The 24,966-nt window shown below is 48.2% G+C and overlaps 1 protein-coding gene and 1 long non-coding RNA gene across 4 annotated transcripts in view; one reads left to right on the forward strand and one right to left on the reverse strand.

Annotated features, from left to right (window-relative positions):
* Positions 1-6,662: 6,662 nt before the first annotated feature.
* LOC308554628 lies at positions 6,663-10,746 on the forward strand. The gene is made up of 3 exons (XR_013998430.1): positions 6,663-6,780; positions 6,898-6,994; positions 8,075-10,746. It is a non-coding gene; the product is annotated as an uncharacterized lncRNA (long non-coding RNA).
* Positions 10,747-24,335: 13,589 nt separating this feature from the next.
* The window catches only part of LOC308555431 (acyl-coenzyme A synthetase ACSM1, mitochondrial-like), a 49,061-nt gene continuing 48,430 nt past the window's right edge, over positions 24,336-24,966 (reverse strand). For 2 of the 3 annotated variants that reach the window (XM_081133732.1, XM_081133734.1), the window contains exon 14: positions 24,336-24,795. In XM_081133732.1, coding sequence (XP_080989858.1) covers positions 24,709-24,795 — 87 coding nt within the window. In that variant the 3' untranslated portion in view covers positions 24,336-24,708. The remainder of the gene's footprint in view (positions 24,796-24,966) is intronic. The other variant, XM_081133733.1, reaches the window with a different exon arrangement.

The raw sequence follows: 24,966 nt of genomic DNA on the forward strand, positions 1-24,966 counted from the left end.
CACTGTCTTAGTTTAGGCCCTCCTTGATATATCACAATATCATCCCATCTCTGTTCATTGTGGTTGGACACAAAGCCTGTTTAAGGGGGAAAAAAACCTTTGAGTAAATAATATATGTACTTAGTAAAAAATATTCAAACAATTCAAGAAGTACAATACCTCCCACCCCAAGAGGCAACCACTATTGTTCTTCGGTATTTATTCTCTACTGATATCACATGTATAGACAAGAAAAGAAGTATTTTTTAAAACCTTTGCAAATGGTAGGTGGAGAGACGGACAGACACTAGAGACTGAGGTTGCCATGCTCAGCAAACCAAAGTGAAAACGCCCACCTTGTGGTCTGGATGGGAAGGAACAGGTCAGATACCAAACCAGGCAGGGCCTACGCCTGCAACCAGCAGGCAGCAGTGGGAAAGGAGGGCCCTGTTTTTGAAGAGACTAGTCTCAGTCTCTCCCACACTCCGCCCCACCCATGATCTGGCTCCCCACACATACAAACGGTGACTGGTGACCCCAAATGCTCTCCGCCCACCCCATTCTTATCCATGTGAAATAGTTTTGAAGCGATGCGATGAGTGGCGGGGTTCCTGAGGATCACTGGGCTTGCTGGGTAGCACCCTGCCTACAAGAACTCCCTCGCTTTATGATTTTACAACAAACTACTGCTACCTCAAGACACGGTCAGTTATGAACTTGAATTTTCTCAGAAAACACACTCTAAGCAGAGGCGAAGCTTCCTCAGGCTCGCTACTCTGAGCACCACGCCTTCTGGTGCAAAGCAAGCAGGAGCAAGCTGCAGGGGACACGAACTACACCTGACCCGCAGCCCCGATGGAGAGGCCGGGCGGCTGCCAGGCAGCAGGAAAGCTCCAGGCCCAGCTGCCTGTGACAAAGCCCAGGGTTCCCAGGTGACCTCATCACTACCCTCCAACCACCAGGCTGGGCGACTCCTGCAAGGCCTCGGGCATGCCCTGAAGCAAGCTCAGTGCTGTGACCTTTCTGGCTCCTAGCACTCTCTCCTCTCTCTAGGGACTTAGAAGGCAGCACCATCTCTTTCTACCCTCCAAGGCAACCATTATTCTGATATTTTCCACTACAGATCAGTTATGCCTGTTCTAGAACTTCATATAAACATCATCAGGCCACCCAATTATCTTGGGCCTGGGTTCTTTCACTTAACATGTTTCTGAGATTCACCTATGTATGAATCTCATACATTCTATTGTATGAACAAACTAGTTTGTTTAACAGGCTTTTTTTTTTAATCCTCACTCAAAGAGTGAGGATATTTTTCCCTTGCTTTTTTAGGGAGTGTAGAAGGGAGGCGGAAGAGAGAAGGAGAGAGAGAGAAACATTGATGTGAGACACATTCATTGATTGCCTGCCAAACGGGCCCTGACCAGGGGCAGGGATCAAACCTGCAACCCAGGTACCTGCCCTTGACCGGGAATCGAACCCATGACCCTCCAGTGCTGAGGCCAACCCTCTAACCACTGAGCCACGTTGGCCAAGGCTATCTAGCTCTTTTAATAGTGCCTGGGTTCTTCCCAGTTTGGGGCCATTATAAATAAAACTGCTCTGAGCAGTCACATGTGAATCCTTTCTGAGGCAGATGCTCACTTTTCTTGAATACTTAGGTCTGAGGTATATTTAATTTTCTAAGAAACTGCTAAACCCACCCCAGCTGGTTTGGCTCAGTGGTTAGAGCATTGGCCTGTGGACTGAAGGGTCCCAGGTTGGATTCTGGCCGTAGGCACGTATCTCAGTTACAGGTTCAATCCTCGGTCCCACATCGATGTTTCTCTTTCCCTTCAACTCTCTGAAAAGCAATGGAGAAAATATCCTCGGGCGAACATTAGAAAAAAGAAAAAGAAAGAAACTGCCAGACCCTTTTCCTGAGTAGTTGCACCATTTTCCACTCCCAGCAATGTATGGATTTCCAGTTGCTCTATATCCTGGGCATCACACAGTGTGATCACTTTTATTTTATTTAAAAACTTGAGCCACCCTCGCCAGCATTGTGGTTTTAATTTATTCTTCGCTGGTGACTATCAGTGTTGGGCACCTTCTATGTGCTTATCTGGCTTCCTTTATGGCGAATCTGTTCAGGTGTTTAGCCCGTGTCTTAACTAGGTTGTCTTTTTATTATTGATTTATGTTGTTTCTATTAATCCTCACCCAAGGATATTTTTTCCATTGATTTTTAGAGAGTGGAGGGGGAGGGAGTGGATGGGGAGAGGGAGGTAAGGGGAGAGGCAGACACACAGACAGACAGACAGGGAGGGGGGGAGAGAAACAGATGTTAAAGGAACACATTAATTAGCTGCCTCCTGCAAAGAGACCTGCCTGGGGCCAGGGGATTGAATCTGCAACCATGTGCCCTTGACTGGGATCAAACCAGCAACCCTTTGGTGTGCAGGGTGACGCTCTAACCACTGAGCCACACTAGCCGGGGTTTACTGATTTTTCAATGTTAGTCATATATTCAGGATATGTGTCTTTTGTCAGATGTGAATTTGGAAAATTCTTTCCCCTAGTTTGTGGCTTGCCTATTCAACTTAGTGGTGGCATCTTTTGATTAGCAGAATTTTAAGCTTTAAGCCTAACATCAATTTTTTTCTTTCATGGTTATTGCTTTCTGCTTTCCCAGGTCACAAAGATGCTCTTCTGTTTTCTTCCAGATATTCAGTAGCTTTGGCTTTTAAGTTTATAATCCATCTCAGATCAATTTCTATGTTTGGTATAAGGTAAAGGTCAGTGGTATTTCTTATCCATATAATATCTCATTGTTCCAATATGCTCTTAACCCTATCTAGTAAAGTCTTTATTTCAGATACCTGATTTTTTGATTCTAGAATTTCCATTTGTTTCTATTTTATAGTTTCTATTTCTCTGCTGAGATTTCATGTCTGTCCACTCATTACAAGCATATTTACATACTTGAACACAGTTTTAATAACTGCTTTAAAATTCTTGTTAATAACATTGGCTCATCTTGGGGTTTATCTCCATGGCCTGCTTTTTTCTCATGAATATATTTCATACTTTTGTTTCTTGTGTCTAATAATTTTGGATTGTATCTTGGACATTGTGAATGACTCTGGATTCTGTTATGCTCTTCTAAAAAGTCTTATTTTTGTTTTGTTTTACCAAACAGTTAAACACAGCAGAACTCAAACTCCCTGTGGTAGGCATCAGCTGGATCTGTACAGCTTTTTCAGCTTTAGTTGAACTGCTTGGGCTGTGCCCAGTGCTTGTCCAGTTCAGAAGTCTGGCTGATTTTTAAAAATAATAGCTTGGCCGGCTGGCGGGGCTCAGCTGTTGAGCATCGTCCTATGATCCAGATCATGGTTTGATTCCTGGTCAGGGCACAAGCCAGGTGCAGGCTTGATCTCTAGTAGGGGGTGCGAAGGAGGCAGCTGATCAATGACTCTCTCATCAATGATGTTTCTCTCTCTCTCCCTCTCTCTCTGAAATCATTAAAGATATATTTAAAAAAAATAAATATAACAACTTAATTTACATATAACTTACATACCATATAATTCACTTTTTTTTTAGATTAAACACCTTTATTATATGATAGGAGGAAAAAGGGTTTATTTGCCTTTCCAGGCCTCGATTTTCCTCAGATAGAACTCCAGCTCCTTGCCCTTGAGCACATAGCCATCTGCTCGGCCACACTGGCCTGGTCTTGAAGCAATGCCTTCGGGTGGAAAGCTCCTGACCCTTTGAGCCAAAGACTTCCACACATCCCTGACTGTCCAGGCTTTCCTGGTGGATGGTTTAACTCCCAGAGTTGGGCATGTCTTGCTGTCTTTCTCACAGTCATACTTGTTGAAGTTTTACCACCTCCAGGAAGTCTGCCCTGATCCTCTCTCCAACCCCCTGCACCCTCTGCTGGGTTAGTTGCCCTCCTGTGTTGATCATACTTCCGGCTGATCCTACTGGGTTATAATAGGTGTGTCTGGCAATCTCCTGGAGTGTCACAAAGGTAGTCATAAGCAGAAGGAAAATTCCTCATGGCTGATTATATACACACATCTCTTGACCTTTCCCACTGAGTCACATTTTGGGACCTACAGGTCCATGCTATGGTGAAGACCTCTGGATCTACTGGCCCATTCTCCCGCCTCCCCTACTTATACACACGCACATCTATCTCCTCTGAGCATAGTTGTCCCATGAAATCAATGTCATCGTCAAAGCACCCAGAATCCAGCTCTGGGCCTGGGCAGAGTTTGGTGCAGGGAGGCTAAGGGGGAACACTGACCTCTCTTCTCTTCTTCAGTTACAAGTTCCCACATCTACAGAACTGCTTCAGTGGAGGGGAGACCTTGCTCCCAGACACTCTGGAGAACAGGAAGTCCCAGACAGGACTGGACATCTGAGAGTTCTATGGCCAGACAGAAATGACACCTGCTCCTGGGGAGCATGAGCGGGTCAACCTGGGCAATTATTCTTTGATTATAAAAATATGAGCCACCACTTATCAAGTGCTTATTCCATAGATATTTATTGAGCACCTACTGAAAATTTAGCAGAGAGTAAAACCGGACATTCCAGGCAGATGGACCAGAGATCTGGGTTTCAAACTCTTGGCTTCTCCTGGTTTCTGGTTCTTGTTTTCAGTCACCACTAGAGCAAGAGGGTCTCCACTTGACCAGCCCAGCTCTTCCATGCTGCTCTTGAAGGCAGCTCCTGCTGGCCGCGCATTCTTCCAATCGCCTTCTTCCTCCAGGTCGTAGACGACAAGGGCCATGTCCTGCCCCCTGGTGCAGAAGGAGACTTGGGCATCAGGATCAAACCCATGAGGCCCATAGGCATCTTCTCTGGCTACGTGGTAAGGGATGTGTCTCCCCACCACCGTCCCCTGGTGGGAATGAGGGTCCTAAAGTTATGAACTTCCCGAGGGCATTGACAAGGAGATCCAGTGTCTAAGAATGGGCGCTTTGCCAAGTAAAAGGCTGGCCAATCACCCTGCATCCTTAGCCCGTCACTAAGGCCTCATCTAAAAAATGATCCTTATGTTTATTTGGACACCCCTTTCCACCCACAAGAACCGCTTCGTGGCAGAAAGCTTACTGCCCTGGGCTGTGCATGGCGGCTTCTCCCGGGGCAGCCCTGCGCCCCCCCTAAGTGTCATCTCCCTCCGCTGTGCCGTCGATGCTCTTGAGGGCCCCATTAGACACCTCACGCCGAGACCGCCCCGTGCAGCTGGAGGCTTTCCTGTCTTCAGGCCTCGGGATGTTACAACGAGATGAGCCTCGGCTCCAAACACCTCGCTCCAGGGGAGGCTCACGCGAGCCCCGCGCTGCTGAAAAGGGGCAGGGAAGGCCTCATATTAAATGAAATGATCAGTCGGTAATGATAGTTGCTGCCATTTATCGTGTGCTCACTACATGATACGCACAGTCCTAAAGCACGTCGCGTACATTACACTCATTTATTCCTCCCAATGACCTTATGAGATCCTTGGAGCCAAACTGCTTGAGTTCAAAACCCGACTCCACTGCTCACTGAGCAAGTGACTGATCTCTCTTCCTCGCTGTCCCCACCTGTAAAATGTGTATCATAATATCTCACAGCACTACCATGGCTACCAAAAGGCATTATTACCTGTGAAACACTTGGAGCAGTGCTGTGTAAGAGTGTGTAAAAGAAGAATTGCTGGAGACCCAAATTCTCACTCCCATTATACACATGAGGAAAAGTGAGCCTGAGACGAGGGCTCAGCCGCACCGTGCACTTCTCCAGGCCTTTCCTGGTGCTGTCCCCCTTCATTTCACACGTCGGTGAGGCAGCTAAGGCAGGGGCTTCTCCCCATTGGATAGTCCAGGGAACAGGTAGACTCAAGGCCCGCAGAGCTAGTGCCAGCAGGGGCTGAACGGTGACCAGGAGGAAGAGTCAAGGTGGGGGTCAGAGATTTGACTCCAGTCAGCTCTGTCATCTGTAATGGCTATTAGGCTTTGGACATGCCTCCTGGTCCGTCTGACCTTCCATGCCCTTATTTCCCAGATGACGAGGCCAGCCTATGAACTCCCTACGCTGCCTTCAAGCCCAGTGAGTGAATGTCCAGTCCGGAGCCCACACTCCTCCACCTGAACGAGACACAAAGACGCACTAACAAGGGGCGAACCCCAAACCTTCTCACTGTTCAAGAACAAGTGCCTCAACTGAACAGAGGGGTCCAGCCATTGTAGAAATATGCACTTTGGCAGGCCCCGGGGGTGGGGGGTTGCTGGTGTATTTCTAGAACTTTCAAATCTAAGAAAGGAGCCAAGAAAAATGTCTCATAAACCTTGGTACCCTTCAAAGGTATCCTGAAATGGAGCAAGGATTAGTTAGGCTGACCATTGAGGGGAAGGTGGAATCAGTCAGGGAAAATGCCCTAGAGCCTGTGCAAATGAATGCATTAACATTTCCCCCTCGACTGGACCGGGGGAGCAGGGGAAAAACCTGGGAGGAGTAACTGAAATCAAGGGGAGAGATCCAGTTCTGCCTGGGGGCTGGGTTGACAGGCTCAGGGAAAGCTCACCATGCATAGATGTTCAGGCTGTAAACTGCACAACCTGCAAATCTGTTCATGGCAACCCTAGCCTGGGACACAGGATTTAGGCTTTGCAGGCACAATGACTATCTTTCTGTGGTCACCAGGACAATCTTGAGAAGACGGCAGCCAATATTCATTTGGCTCATGGGAGACCGAGCCATCAAGGATCAAGATGGTTATTTCCAGTTCATGGACCTGGCAGATGACATCATGAACTCCAGTGGGTGAGCTTGGTTTCTGGGCTGGGAAGGGTAACCTGGATCTTTATTCTGACTGATTCTGGACTATGGGGCTGGCCTGGAGGTTGTGTCTACTTCTCTGACGGGTGGGTTCTTCTACAGGTATCTGACGGGGTCTGTAGAGGTGGAGAATGTTCTGATGGAGCACCCTGCTGTGGAGACGGCTGTTGTCAGCAGCCCGGGCCCCATCCGAGGAGAGGTGATGGGGAGCGGAAGCCTGGGGTTGTGCAGATTTGGGAAACAAGGGCGTATAGTATGATGATCAAGAGCGTGTACTCTGGGGGCTGGACAGCCTGGGCCAAAATCTTGGCCCTACTGCTTAGCAGTGTGACCTTGGGCAAGTTACTTGGCCTCCGAGCCTTAGTTTCCCATAAGTAAGATGAAAGGTTGTTTGAGGACTAAATGTGCTAATATTTATAATGTGCTTGGACTAAGATCTGCCACATAGCAAGCATATCAAAGGTCTACTATTAGTGGCACTTGAATCAGAATCTGATCTCTGACCGGAAGAACAGAGAGAGATCTGAGCCAAGAGACAGAGCCCCTGAGCCACGGGGTTTGCAGCGAGAATACAAGGAAGGTGAAGGACCCTTACAATCATGCAGGGCTACAGAAAAGACCCAGCTGGACTCTCATGGAGCTTGGTGGGTGTGTGGAGAGAAGTCAAGGTTCAGAGGTGTGGGCCAGTGTCCAAGTACATTTCTGTAGGGTGCAAATTGACAATATCATATGTCTGGCAGGTATGGGACATATCACCATAGAGATCATAGGAGTCCCTAGGCAAATGGGGCCCAAGGAGAATCCTCTACTGAGAAAACTCTGTGTGCCAAGCACAGAGCTAAGCCAGGCTGTATGTGATTTCATTGTATTTCCCATGAATTAAGTATGACAACTGGATCTCCATAATATAGCTGTGCAAACTGCAGTTTGAAGAGCTTAAACAGATCATTGGGGTTTATGGTCCACAGTCTTTATTTTCTTCTCCTCACTGTCTAGTTTCTCTCTGTCACTCTCAGTGTCCCTGGGACAGGAGGTGAGTCAGGTCTCAATCTACAGTCCTACTGCCCATCCCATAAGCCGTTTGAGAGAGAATCGGAGTCTTGGCCATTAGTATCTACACTCTCTCCCTTTCTGCAGCCCCAAATATCTGAGGTTCAATCAAGAGCACATAAAGGTGGTGGCTGTGGTGGAAGCCTTAACACTGACTTTGCATCATCCCAGGAGGTGACGCTGCACTCTGATCCTTCTCTCCTTGCCCTGTCCCTCATCCTTGCTGCAGGTGGTGAAGGCATTCATGGTCCTGGCACCGCAGTTTCTTTCCCGGATAGGAAATCTAAGATGGCAGCGGATTGAGTGGAAGCAACAATGACACTCTCCCAGGACCAAACTGGAATTACAACTAAAATATAGAAAAACCACCCTGAATAATCAACTACAACTGAAGACTATCACCCTCATATACCAAGGAGGAAAAGTAGAGACTGCATAGAGACTGGTAGGAAGTGCAGAGGTGTGAGAGGGCTGGCTGGGCCCCCATGGGCAGCAGTTGAAGGTCTGGAGGGATATCTCAGCTGTTGGGGTATTACCACTGAGAACTCGGGGGTCTAAACCCCAAGCTGGGTTCCCCAGCCAAGAGCAGCAAAACTGAGAAAGGTACATAACATCTGGCTGTGAAAAGCAGCAGGGTTTCTGTCTGCCAGGGCGAGATGGCTGGAAATGCAGGTGCCCTCTTAAAGGACCAACACAAAGTTTCGTGTGCAGCCACTTACCTTGGGCTCCAGTTTAGCTAAGGCAGAGTGGACTAGAGCAGGATGAGGAGAATCCTGGGGGCTGGCTGAGGGAATAGATCTCAGAGGGCACCCATCTGGACCCTGGTGCTGAGTCATTCCCCATACAGGAGAGGACATCTTTCTCAGGCAGACATTTACCTTCCAAGCAGCTTTTGCCTGGGGGGTAGCAATTGCCCCAACCTGCTGGAAAACCTTTAGCCCCTCCCCATGGAGTTTCTGCAGCCTGAGGCTCCATAAGAGTCTAATAACAATCAACCACCCCACCCTGTGGAGTTTCTACAGCCTGAGCCTCATTAACAGACTGAATAACAGCCTCTGGGTACTTAGAGTCTTTCCCTGATTTGCTTCTGGACCCAGGGCTTGGAAAAGCAGACATTGGTGCATATCTTGGTCCTGTCCAAACACACCCAGCCCCAGCAAAGGATACCTGAAGATGTGGAGTGTGGAAAACTTCAAACGGGGTACTCAAGTTCAGTCATAAACAGTGTCTGACATTGGCCTGCACCAGAGACCATCCAAAAGACTGGGAGTCCTACCAGATCTACCTAACACATAGATACAAATCGAAACATGCAGCCAAAATGGGGAGACAAAAAAACAAGCCCCAAATGAAATAACAAAAGAATTCTCCAGAAGAAGAGATTAATGAAATGGAGATAAGTAATCTATCAGATACAGAGTTCAGAATACTAATCATAAAGATGCTCAATAGCATGAAAAAAAGATATAGAAATTATGAAGGAAATTAAGAATGACATAGTAGAAATAAAAAATAATTTAAAAAAGCATTGGAAAGAATGAACAGCAGATTAAGGGAAGCAGAGGACTGGATCAGCAAATTAGAAGACAGGGCAGAAAATATCACTCAATCAGAGATCCAAAAAGAAAAAACAATGAAAAAACAGGAGGACAGTCTAAGGGAGCTGTGGGACAACATGAAATGTAACAATATTCACATTATAGGGGTGCCAAAAGAGGTCAAAAGGAAGAAGGGTTAGAGAGCCTGTTTGAAGGAATAATGGCAGAAAACTTCCCTAACCTGGTGAAGGAAAAAGTCCCACAAGTTCAGGAGGCACAGAGAGTCCCAAGCAAGAAGAATCTGAAGAGGCCCACACCTAGACAAATCATATTTAAAATGCCAAAAATTCAAGACAAAGAGAGAATCTTAAAGGCAGCAAGAGAAAAGCAAGCTGTTACCTAAAGAGTAGCTCCCATAAGGCTGTGAGCTGACTTTTCATCAGAAACTCTACAGGCCAGAGGGGAATGGCATGAAGTATTGAAGGTAATGGAAAACACAGATCTGAAACCAAGACTCTTCTATCCAGCAAGGCTATCATTCAAAATAGATGGTGAAATAAAGAGCTTCCCAGACAAAAAAAGGCTAAAGGAGTTTATCACCACCAAATGAGCATTGTAAGAAATATTAAAGGGACTGCTGTAATAATAAGAAGAAAGAGAGAGAGAAACATAGGTATAAAGAATTAAAATGGCAATAAATAAGGACCTATCAATAATAACCTTAAGGACTTTAAGGGAGAGATCAACAGCAATACAGTTATAGTAGGGGACTTTAACACCCCACTGACTTCCCTGGATAGATCTTCCAGACAAAAAGTCAACACAGAAAGAGTGACTCTAAATGACACACTAGATCAGATGGATTTAATTGATATTTACAGAACATTTCACCCCAAAGTTGCAGAATATACATTCCTCTCAAAAGCACATGGGTCATGCTCAAAGACAGATGACATGTTAGGACACAAAACATGTCTCTATAAGTTCAAGAAAATTGAAATTGTATCAAGCATCTCAGATCACAATGGCATGAAATTAGAAATCAACTACAGTAAAAACACTCAAAAACATTCAAACCCATGGAGGCTAAATAGCATGTTATTTCTTTCTTTCTTGATCTTATTAGTAACCCATTCATTGTTTAATAACATGCTAGTTACTAATAAGATCAAGAAAGAAATAAAAAACTTCCTGGAAACAAATGAAAATGAACACACAACAACTCAAAATCTATGGGACACAGAGAAAGTAGTCCACAGAGGGAAGCTCATAGCATTAAAGGCCTATCTCAAAAAGCAAGAATAATTTTTAGTAAACTATCTAACCCTACAACTTAAAGAATTAGAAAGCTCCCCTGTGAATCTGTCCTGACCAGGGCTTTTCTTTTTTTTTTTTATTACTGCTTCGATTTCATCAGTTGCTATTCAGGCTTCCTGTTTCTTCCTGACTCAGTTTTACATGATTTCACTCATGTAGAATCTAATAAACAAAATAGACTGAGGAACAAAACAGATCCAGAGACATAGAAGCATGGAACAGACTGAGGAATCTCAGTGGAAGGCAGGGGTGGGGGAGATTAATCAAAGAATTTATATGAATATATTCATAACCCATGGACACAGACAATAGTGTGGTGAAGGACTGGGAGGGGGAGGGGGAAGGAATGTGAGGTGGAGGGATCAATGGGGGATAAAAAAGGTGATATCTGTAATACTTTCAACAATAAAGATAAAAATTCAAAACACAAACAAACAAAAAATCTGAGGTAGCAATAGTTATACCTGGCAAAACAGATTTTAAAATAAAGGTTATAACAAAAGACAAAGAAGGACTCAGTGATTCCACTTCTGGGTATTTATCTGAAGAAACTCAGAACACTCATTGAAAAAGACAGGTGCATCCCTATGTTCAATGCAGCATTATTTACAACAGCCAAGATATGGAAGCAACCTACGTGTTCACCAATAGATGAAGGGACAAAGAAGAAATGGCGCGTATGTATGATGGAATATGACCCAGCCATAAAACGAATGAAATCTAGCCATCTGCAATAATGTGGGTGGACCTAGAGGGTACTGTGCTGAGTGAAATAGGTCGGACACAGAAAGACAGATGCCATGTAATTTCACTTCTATGTGGAATTTTAAAAAATGAACAGAGAAAACAGAAACAAACTTATAGATACAGAGACCATTTTGATAGTCATCTGATGGGAGGGTCTTTGGGGGCTGGGTGAAAAAGGGGAAGGGATTCAGAATCAGAAATTGGTAGTTACAAAGTAGTCATTGGCATGTAAAGCATAGAATAGGGAATATAGTCAATAATATTATAGTAACTATATATAGTGTTAGATGGGTAGTAGACTTATAGAGTGATCACTTTGTAAGTTATAAAATGTCAAATCACTACCTGTACACCTGAAAGTAATATAATACTGTATTTCAAGTGCAATTAACATTTTTAAAATTAAAAAACAGTAAATCCAGCCCAGCCAGGGTGGCTCAGCGGTTGAGCATCTACCTATAATTCAGGAGATCTCGGTTAGATTCCCAGTCAGGGCACATGCCCCGGTTGAGTGGGGGTTCAATCCCCAGTGGAGGCAGCCTATCAATGACTCTCTCATCGCTGATGGTTCCATCTCTGTCTCTCCCTTTCCGTTCCTCTCTCTGAAATCAATAAAGATATATTTAAACAAACAAACAAATAAAAAGTAATTCCAGTTTCCTACTGTGAAAGTTGTTACTCTTTCATTAAAACAATAAGAACAAACCTACTTTCTGCAGAGAGAGAAAATGACTTAGATCACAGAATAGAGATAAGCAAATGTGTTTTGATTGGCATGTACCAGATATCTAGAGAGGGACCTGGAAGTTTTAGTGGTCTGCAGCAACATGTTCGTTGAAGCAAAATCATCCTAAATTAATCCCTCAATCAAAGAAGGGTCTATTCTGCGTTTTGAGTCTGTGAAGGAAGAAATTTCTTGATAACCTTTATTGGAATATTCCCTCTACTAAGGCTGCATTCTCATAGACTAGTTCTCTTTCCTTACTTCATTCCCCCCTCCCCTTTAAATATATCTTTATTGATTTCAGAGCGAGGAAGGGAGAGGGAGAGAGAGAGAAACATCAATTGGCTGCCTTCTGCACGACCCCAACGGGGGACTGAACCCAAAACTTAGGCACATGTCCTAACCGGGAATTGAACAGCGACCTCTTGGTGCCTGGGTTGACGCTCAACCACTGAGCCACACTGAGTGGGCTATTTACCAGTTTTGTATCAGATATTTTCCCCTACAGCTTAACTAAGGTATAATTTATGTGTAGTAACACCTTTTTCATGAATATAGCTTGTTGATATCCTATATGTGTATGCATCGAAGAAACCGTCAGCACGTTAAGGTAATAATTGCACTCGTCTCACCCCAAAGTTTTCTCCTGCTCTCTTTTAATCCATTTTCTTTCCTGTCCTCCATGAGGAGACATTTGAGGGGTTGTACCTACCTCCTGGATGCTGCTGTAGGGTCTCTAAAGATATTCTGTGTGAGAGATATATTGAAATAACTTCTTTTTTTGTCTGTTTTGTTAATCTTCACCCGAGGATATTTTTCCATTGATATTTTAGAGTGAGAGGGAGGGGGAGAGACAGGGAGAGAGAAACATCGATGTGAGAGAGACACAGTGATTGGTTGCCTCCTGCACATGCCCTGACCAGGTTTGGGGATCAAGCCTGCAACCGAGGTACGTGCCCTTGACTGGAATCGAACCCTTGACCATCCAGTCTGCGGGCCGACCTCTAACCACTGAACCAAACCAGCCAGGGCTACTTTTAACAATATAAATGCCTTTCTATTTTCCTGTTGATTACATAATTTCTGTAGAGAAATTGGATGTGCTTCTTATGCTATACCCCACAGCCCTACCCCTTTACCCTGGCTTCTTTCAAAATTGTTTTGTCTTTGACTTCCCGTAGTGTGAATAATATTTTTCCAGGTATAGCTTTTTTTTTTAAAAAAATATATCTTTATTGATTTCAGAGAGAGGAAAGGAGAGGGAGAGAGAGAGACAGAAACATCAATGATGAGAGAGTCATTGATCGAGCCCACAACCCAGGCATATGCCCTGCCCGGGAATTGAACCCTGGTCGCCTGGATCCTAGGTCGATGCTCAACCGCAGAGCCACGCCCGGCCGGGCCCAGGTGTAGCTTTTTTGGTATTTATCCTGGTGGGAATTCTTTGAGCTTCCTGCATCTGGGACTTGGTGGCTATCATTAATTTTGGGACATCTAAGTCATGACTGCCTGAAATACTGCATCTTTTCTTGTTATTCCCATTGTATGTATGTCACACCGTTTGTCACTGGCCCACTGGTTTGGGTTTCCTGCGCTGTCCTTTTCCCTTTTTCCCTTTGTGTTTCTGTTTAGGAAATTTCTACTGACATTTCTTCAAGCTTATGGATTCTTCCTCAGCCATGGGGTGCCTGCTAATGAACCCATCCAAGGCGCCCTTTCTTTCTGTTACGGTGCTTCTGGCTTTAGAGTCTCCCTTGGCTTTTTCGAGTTTTCCTCTCTGCTCACACTCACCTTCTCCCACGTGCTATCCACTTCCTCCACTAGAGAGTGTGTTACGTTAGTTAGAGTGGCTGGAGTGCCCAGCCTGGTAAGTCCACAGTGTCTGCCACTGCAGCGTGCTTCCAGTGCTCTCTCTGAAACTGGGCTGTTCATTCTTCTCGCACACCTTGTGATGCTTCATGGGAAGCTGTGTGTTGTGTCCTGGTTTAAAGGAACGGAGGTAAGTAGGCCTTGAGTGTGAGGTTTTATATGCATCTGGCCAGGGGCTAGGCTCAGTTTCATCTTAGGTGACCCAGAAAGAAGGGGGAGAACACTGGAGTTGGGTATTTCCCTTCTCCTGTGTCACTTAGTCTTTAAAAACAACCTCTCATAGACTCTGGTAAAATAGTTCCTCTTGAGGGCAGGCCTTTTTATGAGAAATCGAATATCATGTGTTTATTTTAAAATGGCTCATTTCCCCCCTCTCCCAGCCAATAGCATGAGAGGATCTCCCTCCACCCCAATATTTACTGTGAAAACCTGTTAGGATTCCTGAAGATAAAACTCACACAAGTATGGGAGACCCTACCCTCTAACACTGGGCACTCTGGGTTTTTTGTTTGTTTGTTTTTTCTTAATCCCTACCTGAGGCTATTTTTTCCATTGATTTTAGAGAGAGTGGAAGGGAGTGGGGAAGGGGGCAGATAGAGAGAAACATCAATGTGAAAGAGCCACACTAGTTGGTTGCCTCCCACACCTGCCCCGACCAGGGTGGGGGAACCTGCAACCCAAGTACGTGCTCTTGACTGGGAACGGAACCCACAACCCTTCAGTGCATGGGCCAATGTTCAAACCACTGAGCCACGCGGGCCAGGACTGGGAACCCTGGTTTTAAATCTCATGCTTGTCCACACTGAGCTTCCAGGTATTCACCAATTATGCTATAAGTTTTCCTATCACAGTGTTCTGGTTTCTAGAGAGATTTCTGACCTTGAACTTCTGCCCCAGTGAGTGCTGACTGATTGTCTGTATCTGCCTGTGGAAAACAGTATGGTGGGTTCTCAAAACATTAAAAATGGAACTGCCTTATGACCCAGTGATTCCACTTCTGAGTATCTATTTGAGGAAACCCAAAACACTAATTGGAAGGAATATATGCACCCCTATGTCCACTGTAGCATTATTTACAATAGTCAAGATTTGGAAGCAACCCAACTTCCCACCAATAGCCAAGTGATAAAGAAGTGGTGGTGCACATATACAGTAGGATGTTACTTGGCCATAAAAAAGAATATCTTACCATCTGTGACAGCATGGATGGACCTAGAGGGTATTATGCTAAGTGAAAGAAGTCAGATAGCGGAAGACAAATGCCATGTGGCTTCACTTATATGTGGAATATTAGAAAAACAAAACAAACAAGCAAAACAAAGCAAACACTGACCCATAGATGCAGAAAACAGAATGATTGTTGCCAGAGGGAAGGGTTCTGGGGCTGGATTGAGAAGTACAAATTGGTAGTTACAGAGCAGTCACAGAGATGTAAAGTACAGCACAGGGACTATCGTCGATAACATTGTGGTAATTATGTATGTGCCAGGTGGGTACTAGAATTACCAGGAAAACACTTTGTAAAGCATTTGATTGTATAACCACTGTGCTGTACACCTGAAACTAATGCTAAATAATACTGAACGTAAACTGTAATTGAAAACACACACACATTTGTGTTAATTCTGTTATTTAGAATTCTCACCTCATTTTTTTCATTGGATGAATGACTGTCTCATAGTGTCTTTAAAATACAGAATTACCTGTGAGTTAAGATAAATACAGCTGAACCTAACTAACTGTCATAAGTAACACTGTTTCTATCAGGAATGCCTTTCCCAGATCCCCTGCAGGACTCCAGGAATCCCCACCTCCCTGGACGTTTTGGGGCCATGGGCAGCACCTCCAGAGAGGAAGAGCCTTTTGGGGGGGCAGCCAATGAGGACAGGCAGGGGCATATGCAGGAGCCTGCGGGCACAGCTTTTACCCAGGAATAACTGGGATTCCCTCTCGTTCTCTCTGGTCTTAATACACAAACAGCAAGCTTTTCTGCTGGGGGGGAGGGGAGGGTGGCCCTGAACACAGACACCTGTCTTTCCCGGTTATGCTACTCATGTTGGGTAATACCCTGTTCATCTCTGGGAGAGAGCATCTTGCTTTCTACAACTGCAGACGCAGGCAATGCCACGTGGTGGCCTCCACTGGCCCTGGTGTGGGGGAGGGACCCGGGGGGAGGGGTGTTTTCTGGTGCTGACGGTGCTCTCTTGGACCTGGTGGAGGGGGGCGCCAGGTGCCGACACCCGCTTCCCTCGGTTCCAGCTTCTGCCGCTGCGGGTCTTTCGTCTGTCAGATCAACACACCTTTAAGCTCCCTTCTGCAGGCCGATCCCGAGGCAAGAGGGGCTCCTCCTTTCCCGGGACCAACCCGCATGCCGTGCTCCACGGGCCACCCTTGGTCACGAGACATGGCTACGAGTCACTGCACGTTTTCCGCTCTCGTGGCCTCCGGGATCTCACCCTCCTCGCCACCCCGAGCCCTTGGTGCGACGATCGGGAAAGTACAAGTTCATTATGTTTCTGGTTGGGAGCGTTCAGAGACGTAGCGATGGCACAGAGGGCTCTGCGATGCCCGGGCAAACCTGGTCAGGACCCTGCAACAGCCAGGCCCTCAGGACACACGCACCAGCAGCTGTGTCATTTCTCCGTCCTAAGCTGGGCAGCAGGTGTCTGTCGCAGCGAAGGAAAGAGGCTTTTTCCAGAAAGGCCGCCATATCGGTTCTGCAGCTCTCACTGCCCTAGACCATGTGCTGGGCGCATCCCAGGCTTCAGGGGTGTAAGGGGCCCGGGGAGAGAGGGACACCCGCTAAATGACAGAGCTCGTGCTCGCCGCAATAAAGGCTCCTGCGAGGGGCCTGACTACGAAAGAGGGAGACGTGACCACCCAGGAACTCAGGGAAGGCTGTGGAAGCGAAGGGAGAGCTGAGCGGGGGCCGTGGGAGTTTGCTGGGTTCCCGTGGACGGAGCCGGAAGGCCGTCCCCCGGGGAGCGTGAAGGCAGCTCGCGTCCACGCAGTGCCGCTCTATGGATCAGAGGACACACTGTGGGCAGTGCAGGTGTCCATCAAATGTCCTTGTTGCCATAAAGCCCTCGGGGCATCATCTAAGTAAGATCATTCCCCACCCTCCCTGGATTTCTGAAGGTTCTGGATCTGTGTGAAAGCCCCGGAAACTGGTTCTTCTGGGCGCTTTGTGCGTCTGAGTCTGTTGTGTCCCAAAGGGACTGAAAGTGAAGACAGGCTGTAGGTCAGCTAAGCAGCTGCCCCGGCCTTCAGCTGGGGTCAGACTCCGTGGGGAGTTCAAGGTTGGTCAGCAGCCCCCCTGCAGCCCCTCCCCCCAGCCCTGGCTGTCAGCTTTGCATCTCCCCCAGCGGGCGTCACAGAATCCGGCTCAGTGCTGTGTTCCCGCCGCACCAGCCCCTCACGCCGAGCCTCAGGGCGGCCTACTCAGAGCCTCAGCCCTGTGGCTGGGAAATGGGTCACACTGGTGTTTGAGGTCGTTGTGAGGAAGATGAGATTAAGTACTGAGGAGAGTGTCTGGGACTTGTTGGGCACCTAACCGTTCTCACTGCTGAAAAGCAAAGGTCTCCACAGACATCATCAAAGATGTTCACTGACTCACAGGGACTTCAACTAAGGGCGTGACAGCTTAGGCCCTGAGATGTGCAGCCCCTGTTTCAAAAGAAAGGCAAAGACCCCTCTTATAAAATTAAATTAAAATCCCGGTCCTCCCAGTTAAAGCAGGAAAAGTTAAGTGGGATGTGTAAGTTCAGATCTGTGCCTGAGAGCTGAAGACAGCGATTTTCCACTGGATGTAGACACAACGCCACCCCCGGAACTAACGCGGCCGGCAGAGGCCACAGGTGGATAATAGGAGACAGAATGAGTTAGGAAATGAAGGTCACATTGAAACAACCCAAACTCCTTGCCTTACAGGACAGGAAACCAGTTTAAAATTTCAGGAGGACCCTGAACCGTGACAAACAGGTTGTGTCAGTTATATACTTAGAGAGGTTGTCAGACCTGCACTATGGTTTTCCCTGCCCAACCTGCCCCCTCACTTTCGTCTCTCATAGTGTCACCCCTAATAAACCATTCACAGCGTCTGCTTCCTGCAGTGCACACAGTGTGACTCGTGGACACACAGATCACAAACAGGCAGAAAGTGCAGCGACGGGGCAGAGCAGGGCTCCCCTGTGGGGAGCATTCACTTCAAGGGGCCTGGGAAGTCCATGTGGGTGGTAGACTCACCCTGTACCTGGAGCTGACGGTGGCTATGATCATTCAGTCAATACACACTCACTGAGCACACGACGCTGGCCAGTCACAGGGGTGACTGGTGATCAGAGGGAGCAGTATTTGTCCTCAGGACATGGCCCATTTCTGATGCTGAGGAAGGCCTGAGGGGCCGGGAGTGGCTCCGGAGACCAGTGAGGAGGGCTGTGGTCATCTAGTCTCTGTGATCTTCACCGAGCCTGCCAGCTGTCCCCAAATAGCACAATGCCAGTTGGCTCTGTGGGGGTGATGGCAGCAGAGTTGTCTTGGCAAGTCCCATGAGCCCCCATAACACTCCCACAATTTCCTTAAGAGGGGTGGCCAGGGCAGAGGTCAGTGGTGTGCACCCCCGCCCCAGCCATGGGGAAGGAATTGATTGGAAACATCTGGTTCCCCCCGGGGTCCAGCCCCAGCGGTCCCGGGGTCCCCAAAGATGTGGACGGTGTCGGCGAAGAATGAAGGACTCGGAGACCGCGTTCAGAGCACCAGGGCAATCAGCTTCTCCTTTTATCGCCTTGTTACAACTGTATTTATACTATTAGATTTTATTGCTGGTTAAACAACATGACATCACGCTGTGTTTCGGTTTCTGTTTTGGCCTCTCACAGTTAATGATTGTACCTTCTTATCTGACCTTTGCTAAAGAATCTACATCTGTTTAGGTGTGTTAATTTTAGTCTCATCTATTGTTTATATTTCTATAGGCTATTCTACAGGTTAACCTCTAGTTTGTTATTTATACTCTGAAGTTACTAATTTTTTTTTTCTCTACCACATAGCTAAAGGAGAGTAACTGAGCCAGCTTTTCTTATGTGAAGGTTATGCGAGTCCTAAGTGAGGGTCTGGAGCTGCGGGATTGTTTGTAGCTCTGGTGAGTGACCGCCTGCCTGGCACCTGCCTCAGTCTCCCCGCTGACATTCCCCGAAGCAGCCCGTCCTCAGTGTGATATCCTGTGTGTGATTATTCTGCGTATGATAAGGGCTCAGGTGTAGACTGAAATCATCTCTTTCCTAGACTGCTCTTCCCTTGTGGGGATTCCCAGAGCTTTCCATTAATATAAACATCCCCCAGTAATACATTCCTTGTGGGAGCTCACTGGTGGCCTCCCTGTGGATTAAGGGGCCGAGTCGGCAGGGGCCCGGACCCAGGCCTCTCCCTGGTGGGAAGGTCCCGGGGTCGTGGGCCTAACAAGTCCTAACTCTTCTGCTGACAGTCTGAGTCTAAGTCCCTTATAGGCACCACATGATATCTTTGTAATACTTGGGCCTTTTACTGAATCACTGTCTTTTCCAGTTCTCTCCGACTCCCCTGCTGGGGAAAAGTTTCCGGCTAGGACAATGCCCTTTCCTGGTGCAGTGACTCGGGTAAGGACACGGAGCGTCAGGAAGGGGAACAAGCATAGGAAGAGGGATGTGCCACACGCCAAGTCCCATGGAGCATTTGCTGTGCAGATGTCTCCTCCTTGAAGGACCGTGTCAAGCAGCAAGGACCGAACGGCGTCTGGCAGGTCCCCCCAGGTCCCGCACCCCAATCCATTCTGCCCCAGCAGTGCCTGTAGCCTGTGGCCCTCCCTTCTGTTAGGTGGGGGAGGCTACCACCGGCCCTGTGGGCAAGGTGTGACTGGCCACACACTGCCCAGGAGCGGCTGGGAGCAGCAGAGCAGCCTCTGTGTGTGCCTGAGTGTGAGGGTGCATGTGTGTGCGCAAACGTGTGTGTGCACGTACGTGTGTGTGTAGCTAAGTGGTGAGGGAGCGTGAGAGTGGGAGAAGCAGCCATGCAGATGGGCTGAAGGCAGCCACAGTCGCCTCATACCATCTGAGGCCCAAAATGTCCAAAAGAACTGTACCTGGCAGCAAAAGGGACAGAGACTGCGTGTGGCTCTGTGGCACAGTTCCTGGGTGCGGCTCTGAGCTGAGCTGGCAAGTCAGACTGATACGGTGGCCCTGGGGCTACAGACGGGACATGACAGGAACTGACTGGGCCCGGGCCTGGGTTTGCCTTCCCAATGGCAGAAGCAGAAGCTCAGAGGACCATGAAAAACCTGCCCAGCAGAAGCTGCTGCTCCAGATTTGATGGCTGAGCGTCATTTCTTCAGGTCAAGGACACACTTTACAGCCGCTAAAGCCCAACAATGGCCGAGAGACGTCTTCCTCAGGCCGAGTTGGGGAGAGAATGGGAATGGACAGTGAAACGTTGCGTGTCTGAAACGGGAGACAGAGAGGCATAAAGGGCTGGCTCACAGGCCTGCGCAAGTGTGTACTCACACTCAGCGCGCACACGAGTGGGGCTCAGCGAGTGTCCTCGCTGGGTGGACTCCTCTGTTTTTAGGTGGATCTGGGGAGAGGGGTGGGGAGGACGCTGGTGTTCTTCCTTCCCCACGTCACCTACATTTTTTCCCTACCTGATGTGGTGGCCATGGGACCTGGGCTGCCACTACAAGGGCTGGGAACAGGGATGGTTCCTAAGCAGGAAGCTCTCCCTGTGTTTTTAACCTTGTGTCACAATTCCCAAGGGCCGGATGGAACAGGATGTGCCCTCCTCCTGTCCGGCAAATTGGGATCAGCAGTGGGTGCAGCTGCATTGCCTGGTGGTGAAGCTGTCCCTCGAGTTCTGCACCTGTGTCACCTTACCCCGTGTGAACCAGCGTGGATGGGGGTGGGGGGGCAGGGGTACTTGCTAGACCAATATTGCTGCCTGCGGTCCAGTCTGGCGCCCAGGCGGACCCCGCACCCCTTCCAAAGCAGGCGGAGTTTGGGTTTAGGGGAGAGAAGGAAAATAGTGGCCGAGGGCCAGGGACCAGACGCCTGGGCTGGGTGTTGTCACGAGGAAGTCCAGCATTGCAACACCTCAAAGAGGCTCAGCGCAGGAGATGGCATCGTCTCCTGGCTCCTTACTAGCAGGTCCCCTGGGACGGGTGGGGCAAGTATTGCTGAGACCACGCCTCCTTTTGGGACCTGAGGAGATCGGATGGCAGCCTGCATCCCTGAGTGGCCTCGCCCTGTGTGCAATTTTCATATAAGATGATGGACTGGCTGCGTATGAACGACTGAATGGGGTTCTAGTCCTGTGCCACCACCTTTTGCTCTAAGGGAACTAACTGTGTTCAAAGACCTGCGGGTGGACAGTGATATTGTGACTTGTAAGAACTATGTATTTGGCTTTCAGATGACTGAAATGTCTCATACATATTTGGTCTCTGTCCACAATTCCTGGCTCCCAGCTTCAGGAACTCTTGCAATTTCCTGGGTGTTGAGAGTGGAAAACAGTGTCTTTTGTTATTTTGTGAATGTCATGACTTTTGGAGAGAACCTAAGGATGGGGGCTGACAATGGAAACCAACCATGTGATGAGAGGGTTGGAAATTTCAGTCCGACCCCCACCTCCTCCACCGTGTCCAGGGAGGGAAGGGGTCTGGGGGTTGAATGAGTCTCCCTTGGCCAATGATTTTATCAATCATGCCTCTGTAATGAAGCCTCCATAAAAACCCAAGAGGACAGGTTTGGAGAGCGTCCAGGGTGGTGAACATGTGGAGATTTGGAGAGAGTGGCGCACTCTGCGAAGGCCTAGAAACTCCGCACCATTTCCCCATCCGGGTTCTAGGCACCATTCCTCATGGATTTTCCTGGGTTATACCCTTTCATAATAAACCAGGGTCTAATAAGTAACATGTCTCTCTGAGTTCTGTGAGCTGTTTTAGCAACTTAACTGAACCCAAGGAGGGGGTTGCGGGAAACTCTGATTTACAGCCAGTCGGTTAGAACTGCAGGTGACAACCTGCACTTGGAATTGGCGTCTGAGCTGGAGGAGGGGTTGTTGGAAACTTCCATCTGTGGCCAGTTAGGAGCACAGAGACCCTGGGCTTGTGTCTGGTGTGTAAAGTGTGTGCATGTTGGAGGGAGGAGTCTTGCTGGACAGAACCATTAACCTGTGGAATCTGGTGTGATCTCCAAGTAAATTGTGCCAGAATTGAGTTGACTTTTTGGCTATCCTGCTGGTGTCTGAGAACTGTTTGTTGTGGGGGAAGCCCACCTCCCACATGTATGAAATTGGGTTTTCGAACAGCCATTTTCAAAGTCTTATTAAAATCTGTGGGAGGCAGCAAAATCAGTGCTTAGAGGAAAATTACAGTACTGAACATAGATAAAAGGTCCAGTGAATTAAACATTTTTGCTTATTGATGATGAAAATCTATCTGTAAGGCACTTTCGTATACTCACAGCAAGGACAGTTCTCCAGGGGAAGGTGACAGATGCGGACATTTACAAGGAGGCAGTAAGGGAGGTAAGCACACACAGATTTCAAATACATCAGGTCCAGGGTCAAAATAATGAGGCAGGATATGCCATAGATGAAACGATATTGAGATAATGTGGAGCCTTAGCCACTTACAATGCATCTGTCTCAGGGCCTCATCCTCAGAGACCAACATCAGCCCCAGGAGGTTTCCGGGATTCCTGTGTCACTGGTAGTGTTTTTAGACATTAGAAACGTGGGTGTCTCTCGTGAAGCACAGTTTCTAGTTCACAGCAGGCTCTACTCTCTCCAGTGTCTAAAGCTATGTTGGAACCCCTCAGCATCGCCCTCTCCCATGGGTAAGTTATATATTTTAAATAAGACCAAAGTGGGGGTCATGAAAATTGCATTAATAGTGTGGGGTTTCTCTAAGATCCTTGGTAGTGACTGTATTAGCCTCTTCTGTGGAAGAAGACAGACTTCCCCTGGGTTCAGATGATTCTGGTAACTTGTACAGAGACTGCTCTGGATTTAACTGTATGTTCTGAAAACTCAACACCTTAATATTTCCTCCAAGACAGTGAATTCATGACTCAGCATTTGCGGGAGGACTTGTTTTGCCTGGGTGTGTGTTGGTTGTGTGTGTGAATGTGCTGCCCCTTTGGGTGTTCCTGATTGTATCTCTGTGTTTGCGGTCCTCTTTGTGTCTGTGTCCTGTATCCTTGTATGTCGCTGCTGGTGAGTGCACGTGTGTGTCCAGTGTGTGTGTGGTTTGCTCTGTGGGGCTGTCTCAAGTGGCCCCGAGTGTTTGTGTCCGTGCGTGTGTTCCCCTCAAGGTGTGGTTGCGGGGGTCTACAGTGTGGGTCTGTGTGAGCCTGGCTGTGAGCCCTGCGCCTGAGTGCCCAGGTGAGGCTGGGGCGTCTGTGCCTGTGAGTCTCTGTGCTTGTGGTGTCTGTGTGTTTCCCTGTGAGCTTGTCTGTCTGTGCACCTTGGCAATGGGCAGCTTTAGAGGCAATCTCCCTAAGGGTGACTTCCAGAGGTGAGGGAGAAGAGGGGGTGCTTCTTCCCTACTCTCCAGGCTGAGGCCCTTCTGCCCCTGCTCCTCCCAGCCTCTGGTGTCCCCCTGTAGGTCCCATCTCAGGCCCCAAGGATGGATGAAGTGCAGGGTCAGTTCATAGAACCCCAGGCCCAGCGGGAGAGGCAGTGGGGAAGACTCTGATGGCAGGAAGGACTTATAGAGTGTGTCAGGGGGGTGTTTGGGGGGACTCTGGGCCCTGGGAGAGGGGCTAGAAGACCCTGGATCCTTGGGAAGGAATGAGTGGTGGGTGCACATGGGGGAAAGCTGAGGGGTAAGACTCCTGGGCCCCGCCTAGGAATGAGGGACTGAGCACCTCTGGGGAACGCTAGGAGAGTCCTGTGGGACTCGGGTCATGGAGAGCAGGTCACTCACTTGACCACGGGGAGACTAGGCTGAGCCTTAGCCAAGGCAGGTGCCTGGGGCTGCTCGGAGCATCACTCCCGGACCTTTGGGTCCTGGTCATCTCCTGGATGGGCAGGGCCACCCAGGAACACTCCGCCCTGGAGACAGAATCAGGCCCTGGGCTCTCTCCAATGGGGATTGGGGAGAGGCATGGAGGGACCGCACTTAGCACAGGGTCATGCACAAGACGAATGTGCAGTGCGGTGTCACTGCTGATGCTGATGTCAGCATTCAATACCTTCAGCCCTAATTCAAGAGCTCACCTCGGCAATCCAAAGGAGCGAGAGACTTGCAGGCAGGGGAGTGACCGATGTTAACTTTTTTCTTTTTTTAATACTTTTTAAATTGATTTCGGAGAGAGGAAGGGAGAGAGGGAGAGAGAAACATCAATAGTGAGAGACTGATTGATTGGCTGCCTCCTGCAGGCCCTCTGCTGGGGATCGAGCTGCAACCTGACTGGGAATTGAACCTTGATCTCCTGTATCATGGGTCGGTGATCAATCACTGAGCCACGCCTGCCCGGCCGATGTTAACTTAAAAGAACAGAAATGCTGGGATGCTGGAAGCCCTGTGCGCTTCCAATGAACTCTCTCAACATCCCCACCTTACCCCGCCATGTAGGGGAGCCGAGGCAGCCAGGGATTTACCCAGGTCGCACTTGGAAAGGGGTCCTGAGTTTCCTGCAGTTACACCTGGCCAAACTCCTGTCTCCGAAGTTCGCTCCTTCGGATCTTGCCAGTGATGGTTTTGGGCAGCTCGGTAACAAACTCCACCTGGCCGAGGAGAAAGCAAACCATCCTGAGTTAGTCCTGCTGTCGTTTCCCACCAACCCCCACTCCTCTCCTTTGCCCCTGAATGTTCCCCAGACAGGCTGGCACCATGTGGTGGCTCTAATGGGCCCCAGCAAGTATGTCAGGTCCTCCTCCTGAGCCCCTGAAGCTGGC

Source organism: Miniopterus schreibersii (genome assembly GCF_964146895.1).
Source record: "Miniopterus schreibersii genome assembly, chromosome: 3".
Classification (NCBI taxonomy): Eukaryota; Metazoa; Chordata; class Mammalia; order Chiroptera; family Miniopteridae; genus Miniopterus; species Miniopterus schreibersii.